Consider the following 10689-nt stretch of genomic DNA (forward strand, 5'->3'; position numbering starts at 1 on the left):
CTCTGAAAAAGGAATATGAATGAATGAAATTTCATAAAACCTGAGGACACTTATTCACAGTAAAGGGCTTTGCATCATTTTATCTAAATGACAAAATAAAATACATCTCTGTTCATTCTGAATGTCCATACAAGGTTTGCATAGAGTTTAAATAATCCATTCCGAATGTGAATTGAGATTCATTTTCCTGCAGAAAAATATAAAACTGTTCCTGTGGGTCCCAGCTAATTCTTAATGTCACATCCCATTACACTGGCAGTGAAATTCAAATTCTAGCTCTGCATCCTATTTGCTCAGGAGATAGAACATACTAGAAGAATTTCAGAGCTAAGGCTCCTGACTTGGTAGGGATTACTACAGTTTTGTTGCATCACCCCCTGAATAAACTAAGCAGGAAACAAAGTTCTGAAAGAGTATCTGGTCACTAAGGTCATTTGAAATGGTTGTAGCTATATAACTGTTTATATAAACAATCGATTTCTAATAGACCAATATGTTCTATGTGAAAATCAGAATGGCAACTTTTAACACGGGCATTTGCTGTACTTGATGGAAGTCAGGTTAACAACAAACTTCTCACAGATTCTTAACAAAAGCATTCTTAAGAAGCAACAGTTTTAAGTTGCAGGAAGGGAAATTCTGACTAGATGTAAGGAAAAAAAAAATAAAAATGGAGAAAGTGGTTAAGTACTGGAACAGCCCAGAGAGGCTGTGGAACATCTGTCTTGGTGTTATACAGAACTCAGCAGAACCTAACTTTGAAGTTAGCTTTGCCTTGAGCAAGTGCCTGGACAAGATGACCTCCAAAGGTCCCTTCCAGCCTAAACCCTTTCTATGCATGTCAGCTCAGAAAAACCTTAATAGGGAACTGGGGAAGCTACATCACAGACTAAACACACCTACTTCAAAAAAAGTTTCTTTCAGACCAAACCTCTTGTATACAAACCTTCTTACCTGCACTTCCAGGGAAATTCATCAGTCTTCTACTTAGCATTGGATGTGCTGGAAACTGAATGTTCTGTGTCATCCAGAAGACACTGGAAGTCTTGTGAATACAGTGACATCTATTCTGTGGCAAGTATGGCACCCAGACAGAGTCATAGGTCAATAATGCATTAACCTGATCTTCATCTGAACTGCCCAGAAATGTGTGTCACAAAATCTCTAAATGAAGACCAGGCTTTAATATGGCTCACTATAAAATAAAATCTATTGATTTTATTGCTAGAGTTGTTAAACATAAGCTAAAGGTTTGGAAAAGGGTTAAGTCCTCATATAAGTGCAGCTTTATTTAACTAGTTGTCTCAAAGGAGCTGTACTCCACATTCCACTGCTGGTAGCAGAACCAATGTTTTAAGAATAATTTGCTGACAACTAAAGAGCACTAGAAATGTTTTTTTAAGCATGTTCCTAGTATATTAGCCAGAAATACCAGTGTTACATTTTGTCAGTTTTCTGTCATAGTGTTTGTGGCATGAAAATGTAAAATATTGGTAGTGTCAGTACATATATGATATGTAGCAATACTTGTCCTTTATTGTTGCAGTCCAGTGATGCAGTCTGGAATGAGAACTACTAGTCCAAAGCTTCATTTAAACAGGACAGTGGTAATACTATCGTACGGGACAAATCAGGAAGGCCATGATGAGACAAAAGGCATTTACTCTTTTTGTTAAGATGGGAAAAGGAATGGAAGAAAAGGTCTACCCACTTTTTAATAAAGATTTATATAACCTTGAGTATCTCTGGCATCCTAACATCCCCTGCTAGCTAGTATTATCTTACTGTAATTAAGTATTAGAATGACTGAGAAGGCTGGTTTAGTTTTCCATTGTCTACTCAGACATGTAAACTGAGAATTAAAACAATTCTTGTAAAGGGAGATCCCACTTTATCCGAACACAAATTTTGAGTGGTACCAGATCAACCATTCCATTAATGACCACATCTGTTATTCTTAGAAGTACTGTACATTAAAAGGAGTCACAATTTCTGTGTTCACCTACATCCAATTAAATCCAGTGAAAATAACATCATAATCAGGTGTTCTTTTTTCCTCTCAGGACTTTGGGCAATGTAAGATTATCACATATATAAGACAGCTGCTAAAGAAACCTCAACTATATGGATTTAATTGTGCATTAAGTCCAGGTAAAATAAACACTGTTGTAAACCAATGCACACCTTAAACCAGCCCTAGTACCGAATTACAAGTCTGTGCACTACTAGTGTATGGTAACTGTAACAGATTCATTCATCTGCTTGCAAATTCAAGTGGAATGTTAAGAATAAGTAACAGAATTAAGGTTACCCCACTCTTCTAAAGCCGACTTTACTAATGTCAGATGATATCACCATTCCAGTCCACCAAAACATGATAATGAGTATCAGAAAAAAAGTAAACTTGGAAAGAACGCCCATTTGGGATGGTAAGATTCTAAGGTGGAACTAAAAGATTAATTTTTAAAGGTCAGAGGTTTTTTTCATGTTACAGGACAAACCTGTATTTGTGGAGTGAGGGATAGGTATTCCACTTCCAAGGAAATGCTTGCATTTCAGTTTCTCATTATGAGTTTGTATTAAAGGCACACGCACTCTCCCAAGAGTATTAATATCCATTGCAACTTTAGTAAATTCTCGGGTTTTACAGTTCCTCCTGACTTATTAGAGTGTAAAATTGTCCTGTGAAAGTTGAAGTCTTAGAAGTCACCAAGCAACATTAAAATATTGCTGCAAAGGCCTTGGAGAAGTTCAACAGGGAGAGTAACCACACAAACTACTTTGACGTGGACAAAGTTGAAAAGATTTTGAAGTTAATAATTGGCATTTTGTCCTAGAATTACTTATAAATGACAAAATTTTGTAAGCAGCTCCAAAATCATGGGACCAGCACTCCAACCCTTCCAAGATCAGAACTACTGCTTGTCACCTCTCAGTATAAATCATCTGCTTAAAGTTGAAGGTCCTACTTCTGCAAAGACTTGTTATCGACTTTAATTTAAGCACGTAAAAGCAAAAGGATTTCTCATATGCTAAAACCTATGGCAGTGTGATGGCATCCAAAATGTCAGAGCCTTCTCTGTGTGTATATTTTTATTTTGAATGTCTATTTACCTATCATATGACATACAAGAGTTTATTTACTACTGACTAGAGTTCTTCAAGATGTACAGTCATGTGTATTATCAGTCATACATTCTGCCAACTAAAGTCAGATAATTTCTTACTCTTAGAATATTTAGTACATGGGTAGAACACAAAGTGGACCGCGCTTAGTATCAGTTTGAGTCTCTGCTGTAGAGCAAAACAGCACTCGGAGAGCTCTGAAGGACAGGAGGCAAATTTTATATCTGCACTGTACTTCTTGAAGAACTACTGGCTCTGGTAAACTCCTCCATCTTTGAGTGATGTCAACATGAAGACTTATCCTTTGCGTGATTGGAAGTATAACTCTCGCATCACCACAATTTCTTGTTGGTAAATATCTTCACTTAAACAGCACAGGGTCATTCTGCCAACACATGAGTAAGTTCAGGCCACCTCTGCAATGAGGTCCCATGGCCCCTGCCATAACACATGTTGATCTTGGAAACTGCCTACATTATAGCATGCCAATCCCACCTTTCTGCAGCTTTTAATATTGCTCAGAAGCTCGATGGATGGTGTTTTACACTGTAGTCCCATGCAGGATGTATCCCTACTCCCCTTTAGCAAGTGGCTGTTTTTAGATTGCCTGGATTCATGGATTTCTCTCAAAATGCTTTGTCTTCACATTTCATCATCTTTAGCCACAGTAACAATTTAGATTGTACCACTGACTTAGAAACATGAATTACAATTACAAAAATACCACCAAGTATGTGCATCCACTTTTAACCAATTTAGTTAATCTAGTGAAACTTGTGTGCACACACATGCTATGGACACCTTCAACACAGACTTGAAATAAACTACTATAGCTGGAAGTTAAAATGAAACACCTCTTTATGGATTTTAATAGGATCACAAAGGCCTCCTCCCATGTTCTTACGCAGTAACACCTTCTCTATGAATAATGCCACTGACAACAGAGAAAGCAACAATCTCACAATAACTGGCAGAATTTCATCCCAAATTAACATCAGTACCGGAGTACTATGCACTCCCACCACTGCAAAGGGGTGGTTGCCATCCAGTAGGTCTGTATTTTCACAGGAACAGCAGTCCAATTTAGGGAGAAAACTCTAAGGACACTATTTCCTAAAAACACAGGCTGTAAATGTAACAGGTTTTATAACATACACATACTAGACAAAGAAATAAATCAACAATTCCTGGAACTCATAAAGGTGTAAGGCAAGTAAGGTATAAATTACCTAATCTATTTTTCTTACTTGAATACATGTATATGTATGAATATTTGAACAGCACAGTAATAAAAGCATGAAGTAGAGAGGATTTTGACAACAATACGAAATGTGGTTGCTTTGAAAATCACAGGACTTTAAATACACCTAGTTACCACTTCTCATTTGACCTCTTGGTTTCAGACTGCCTCCCATGAAGGTCACATGTTAAGATTCTCTATAAAAGAGACCAGCTGTTCCAAATCCACACAACAAGCAGATCAGGCATTGGAATGTGAATTTCTGGATGACTGTCATGCTGTAAGTAAAATCTTAGAATGAGAACTGATACAATGGGTGGCACCAGGAAGATCTTCCCACGATATTTCTGTGCGTTTCTTATAAGCATGCACCCAAATTAAAAATTAAAAATCCAGTATGTACAAGCCCAGATCTTAATTTTACAGCTGCTAGTTTTTATCCTATAAGGAACCAGTCTGATCTCTCAAATCTAAATGGAACTGGAGTCTGGCATATTACAGGCCTAGAACTGAGCTTTTCACTTTGGATCTAGCTTTCACATTCAAATTGTGGCCATTCCCTAATAAATCATTCATGCTATTTTAATAAAAACTTTTACACTAACATGATTCGTAGATCTTGAAAAAAAATATAAGTAATATGTCATCCCAGTGAGCCCAGGGTTACTTTTTTTTTCCTTTGCTGCAGGGGAATGGAGAGTGGAAAAATTCAGGCTTGCCTGCAGGTTACTATCAAAGTACTCTCCTCACCTCACCTTCCCACTACAATAATAGCCTACACCAAAGAAACAACTAGGCAAGATCATAATTTCAGCATAAATTGCTGCCCAGAAATGAAACTGAAGAAATGAAATAAACATACGAAAAAACAGAACACATAGAACTTTTGTTTTATTTACGTTCATTTTCTTCTGGCTCTTTATACTCCAGAAGACTGGAAAAGGTTGCAAATGAACTAGTAGTAGAGCCAAGAGTTCACTAGAGTGAAGCACAAGTCAGATAGCTAGAGGTTTTGAATTCTGTTCCCAATGCTGCCATCACTGGTGTATGTGTGTAAAATGCTATTAACATTTGTAATCATTGGCCCAAACATATATCAAGGTAAAGCACCCACTACAGAAAGCATATACAGAACCCTTTACCCAAATTCTGTGCTCTTTCACATGAGCAATTCCACACACAATGACTGGACAGCAGATGAAAGTCACAGCAACCAGGATGCTAAAGGAAGTAATGCTAAAAGATTACAACAAATGACTTTTAAAAAAATAAATATGGAAGAAAGCTCTATCTTGAGCTTTGTCTGAAACAGCATAGCTACACAGTGTCTCTTTTTGAGGACTTTAAGCAAAATTTCAGAATAGCCAAGCAGACGTTTGACAAGCAAAGAGGGGAAAACAAGGGAAAAAAAATCGGTCACCCACAGGGTGCTCATTTTGGAGACATCAGTAGCTGACCAGTTTCTTACAGACATAAAAAGAGAAGCAAGATGGAGAGTAGCAGCCCTCTAAATGCACATGGCAAAGTGATCTTCACAGTCAGGAACACTCAAAAATGGCATATATTTTAATCAATATTAATCACTGGCAAATATCACTGGTCAGAAAGCTCAGGATCTAGCTAAGTTATGTAAACATACTTAGGTATCAAAGGAACTAGTCTAACTTTTAAAATGTTGAACTTTCAGTAGCTTGTATTAACTCCATCACGAGAACCCAGATGTGCATTGCTGGGTTTTTTTTCTTTCCTTTTGCTTAGCACATGGGATTCTGTAAGGCAAGAATTATCAGTGATCCAGATGAACTGGATGGAACAGACATAAGCTATGAAATCTACCGTCCCCAGTTATGTACCCACTTACTGAAATGTCTCTGGCTATATCCTCATGCTGGCTACAGCAGCCTCACTTAGTCCAGACTGACAGATGATTGCAATGGATGTTTATGGCCCTTTTGTTATCGCTTGGGAGTGATGCAGCGTGTCAGGGCAGACTGGCTTTTGACTACTAGGTCAATCAGAGAATGAATTAGAACTGAGCTGTCCCTACGGCTCCCTCCAAGTGTGTCTTCTCTCAGTCCAATCATACTCCTTAGTTAAAGTGACTAGAGATTGGCAAACAAGTTCAAAGGAATCATAGAAAGCAAGAGGAGGAAAGATAATGTTTATCATATTTGGTATTTCAGTTTGTATTACAACAGCTACTCCAGTGTGGGTTTCATTTTGTTTTGATCCATCACAAATTTTGCTCAGTTGGTTATATAATTTTATTTTGTTATGGTGCAATGTTTCCAGATGATTTTCAGTAATTTGACATTTTATCATCTACTCCTTCTCTTCTATCTTAAAAAAAACACAGGTTCTTCTTTTTCCTTACAGATCACCAGAACTGTAAATGCAAACTTACTACCTCCCACCTCTCTTTTTCTCACCACTTTCTTCTGTCCTATTAACATCTCACTTAAAACTTCCTCCCCCAGCATTTTTATGAACAGCAGCATGACTATGGGAAAAGACGCAGATACTCAGCTCTGGGACAGCCACACAGATATCTCCATCACCATTTTGGTCACAGACATTATCACAGGCATAGATGTCCACCCTCTTCTCAATCTAGACCTGAAGACCCTGAGCATAACCACAGCTGTTACAAAGAACATCAAGACAGTCATGAAAGACCTGCTTCTCCTCCTTCCCCTCATGATGGACCACATCACCACCTTCACCCTCCACACCATTGTCCTCCACCTCCTCCCCATTATGGACCCCATCACCACCCTCCTTCCTCCTCACCATGATGGACCTTATCCTCCCCCCCAAGAACCACAACATCCCCCTTCTACTCCTCCTCCACATGATGAACCACATCCTCCTCCTCCTTCCCCAAAGGAATGACATCATTTCCCTTCTCCTCCTCCTCCTCGTGACAAACGACATAATCCTCCTCTTGGTCCCTGTCATGGACCTTACTGTCCTCCACCTCCTCATGGACATCATCCCCATCCCTCCTCCCCATTGTAGACCACACTGTCCTCTTCCTCCTTGTGGATGACATCACCACCATCCTTCTCCCTGTGGTGGACCACAGCACCCTCCTCCTTCAAGACACCCTCCTCATCTCTATCCAGACATCACTGCAACAAGACAAGCATATTGGGAAAGTATTTTCCATTTCAAGTAACAGGAGCTGTCTATCACATTCCAGTTCTAAATCAGCAGGATCCTCTCACACCTCCCACAGCAAACTTTCCTGAGCCATCCCAAAGCAACCCTCACTCCTCCAGCAGTGTGAAGGTATTCTCTTCACTAGCTCAAGTCTAAAGGAGATGCCAGAAGCTCTGCATTTTTCAGATCACTCTACACAAAGTCATGCCCAGGAAACCCCGAATTTGTTCTTCCAAAAATTTTGCCTTTATTTCTACATAGCTCCGTGGCAGAAAATTCTCTTACATGACCTCAGAGAAAGAGGTTCCTGGCTTGAGAGTTGCAGGGCCAATGACAGTTGTATAATGAATAAAAACAGCATGTAGAGAAGCGTGGAAAGCATACGGTTTCTAGAAGCACTGAAAATAATGATTAAGACAAGTATTCCAATCTGTTTCTTGATCCCAGCTATCTCAGGCTCCACTCTAACTGAAAGGCTCAGAATTCTGAGTCACTCAGATAATGTGAATGGGTATAAAACTCCCCAGCAAAACAATGCTCCTTTAGTTCTAACAAAAAGGAAAATTCTCTAATAGTGAAAACTACCATCTAAAATCTTTCATTTTCTCATAGTTCATAATTATAATATACTTCTTTGAGGGAATCTGACCTAGAGAAAATTTTATCACCTTCCATAAAAAATTATCCATGGTACTACATTCATTCTTTATAAAGATTCAAGGAAAAGAAAAATAGGTAAGCTTTTTTTTTCTTGGCCCAGTTGCCAAAGTTTTGTCTTTGTTGTTACTATGGATGTTTAGCTGCACAGTAAACATCCATGAGGCATACTCTAGCATAAATTCACTAATGGTGGGCAGGTTACCACCATTATCTAGAAAAGGTCTGAGAATAGTTAATGACTTGCAGTGTAACACTGCAAGGTGGCCTGCACAGGTACTTCCGTTGCTACAGTTGTTGGTGGTGATATACCAGAAATACTACATCCAAGGACAGCCCTATTCAAATAATTTGTAACTGTTCTCAGGGGAGGAGAAAAGCAGATGCATGTAATAACTCTTTCATGTAAATATTTCCTTTATCACTGAACCTTCCTCACTGGAAACTGGGTTGAGAAGAGCAGGAAAAGAGAATACTGCTGTCTATACTCTAGCCCCCACCAAGGTAAAGTCCATTTTGACAGACCTGGGACCCCAATGACTTAGTTCAGAACAGTTACCTCATAAGCAATAACATGGGATTAATCTCAAAAAATTAGTAAATTGGTCCTCAAAGTAGCTTTATAATGGCATACAGTAAAATACAGTGTGAAAGCTACACTGAAGAAACAAAATGGGGACAGCATTTCGTGTAACTGAGTGAAGGTTGTCTTAATTTTTAAAAGTGCATTATCCTGTAGGAACAACCTTATTTCTGGCATAGTTTATCCACAGTGTCTAAAGCACATTTTCTTTAATGAGAACTTGTAGTAAGTGTGGTGGGTTGATCCTGGCTGGACACCAGCTGCACATCAAAGCCACTCTATCACTCCCGCTCCTCAACTGGACAGGGGAGAGAAAATACAACAAAAGGCTCACAGGTCAAGATAAGGACAGGGAGATCACTCACCAATTACCATCATGGGCAAAACAGACTTGAGGAAATTAGTTTATTACCAGTCAGACCAGAGTAGGATACTGAGAAATAAAACCAAGTCTTAAAAACTCCTTCCCCCCTCCACTCCCTTCTTCCTGGGCTTAACTCCCAATTACCTCTACCTCCTCCCGCCCAGCAGTACAGGGGGTGGGGAATAGGGGTTGTAGTCAGTTCATCACGCACTGTTTCTGCTGCTCCTTCCTCCTCAGGGGGAGGGCTCCTCACACTCTTCCTCTGCTCCAGCATGGGATCCCTCCCACGGGAGACAGTCCTTCACAACCTGCTCCAGTGTGGGTTCCTTCCATGGGGTGCAGGAACAGAATACTCAAGTGTCGGTCCCCCACAGGGTCACAAGTCCTGCCAGCAAACCTGCTCCAGGCTAGGCTCCTCTCTCCACGAGGCTACAGGTCCTCCCAGGAGCCTGCTCCAGCAAGGGCTGCCCACAGGGTCACAGCCTCCTTTGGGCATCCCCCTGCTCCAGCATGGGGTCCTTCATGAGCTGCAGGTGGGTATCTGCTCCACCATGAACCACCATGGGCTGCCAAGGGACAGCCTGCCTCACCATGGTCTTCACCATGGGCTGCTGGGGAAATCTCTGCTCTGGTGCCTGGAGCACCTCCTCCTCCTCCCCCTTCGCTCAACCTTGGTGTCTGCAGAGCTGTTTCACATATTCTCACTCCGCTCTCCAGCTGAATTTGCTGCTGCACAGTTTTTCCCCCCCTTCTTAAATACATTATCCCAGACATGCTACCACCGTCCCTGATTGGCTTGACCTCTGCCATCAGCGGGTCTGACCTGGAGCCAGCTGGCATTGGCTCTACAGACACAGCAGCAGTATCTAGCAGCTTCTCACAGAAGCCACCCCTGTAGTCCCCCTGCTACCAAAACCTTGCCACACAAACCCACTACAGCAAGAAACAACTGGAACACTGGAACTGAGGCAATCCCAAGGTGTCCACAGATTCAAAGCAGAGCTATTTGGTGCTCAGCACTGGAGACAAGTGCCAGATGTTCTCAGCCAGCTCTAATTCTGGCTCTGCCAGACACAGGCAACATTACTTAATCCCTTGTTCTTGGGCATCATTTTCCCTATCTGTAATGATTACAAAACGTTATGAAGACTGACTAATCCATGGTCCAAAGGCAGTCTCCACGCAACAACAAAGATGGACACTTCCAATAGGAGCATGAAGGACAAGGTTTATCAAGCATTATCGAAGAGTTATGTGACATTCAATGATATGCAATCCGTCCAAAGACTTTTTTCAAATACATTCTGACTTCTCAGAACTATTCTAGTACGAACACTAAACAAATCTATAAAATTTACAGGGTTTTTGTCCAGAACTTCATTGCCACTGTGACCTTCTTGGGTCTTTTATTTAAGCCTTCTAAAATTCATTCTCAGTAGCAGTTTAGAAGTTAAGAAGCCAGAAAGCTACCAACATTGCTTTCTCTTTTGTTCAGGGGCCATCCTACTTAGTCTAAACCTGTCCCCAGCTGCAGTCATTTAGCCTGTTATCTTGATG

At 40.4% G+C, this 10689-nt stretch overlaps 1 protein-coding gene across 1 annotated transcript; it reads left to right on the forward strand.

Moving 5' to 3' along the window:
* Window positions 1-7270: 7270 nt before the first annotated feature.
* LOC102051364 (histidine-rich glycoprotein) lies at window positions 7271-9064 on the forward strand (the record flags this gene model as incomplete). Its single annotated transcript, XM_027804290.2, is given in 5 exon segments — window positions 7271-7365; window positions 7367-7485; window positions 7488-7649; window positions 7652-7717; window positions 7720-9064. Coding segments are annotated over 5 exon segments (540 nt in total), but the record flags the coding sequence as incomplete, so codon positions are not given.
* Between the last annotated feature and the right edge of the window lie 1625 nt (window positions 9065-10689).

Source organism: Falco cherrug, chromosome 11, assembly GCF_023634085.1.
Source record: "Falco cherrug isolate bFalChe1 chromosome 11, bFalChe1.pri, whole genome shotgun sequence".
Lineage (NCBI taxonomy): Eukaryota > Metazoa > Chordata > Aves > Falconiformes > Falconidae > Falco > Falco cherrug.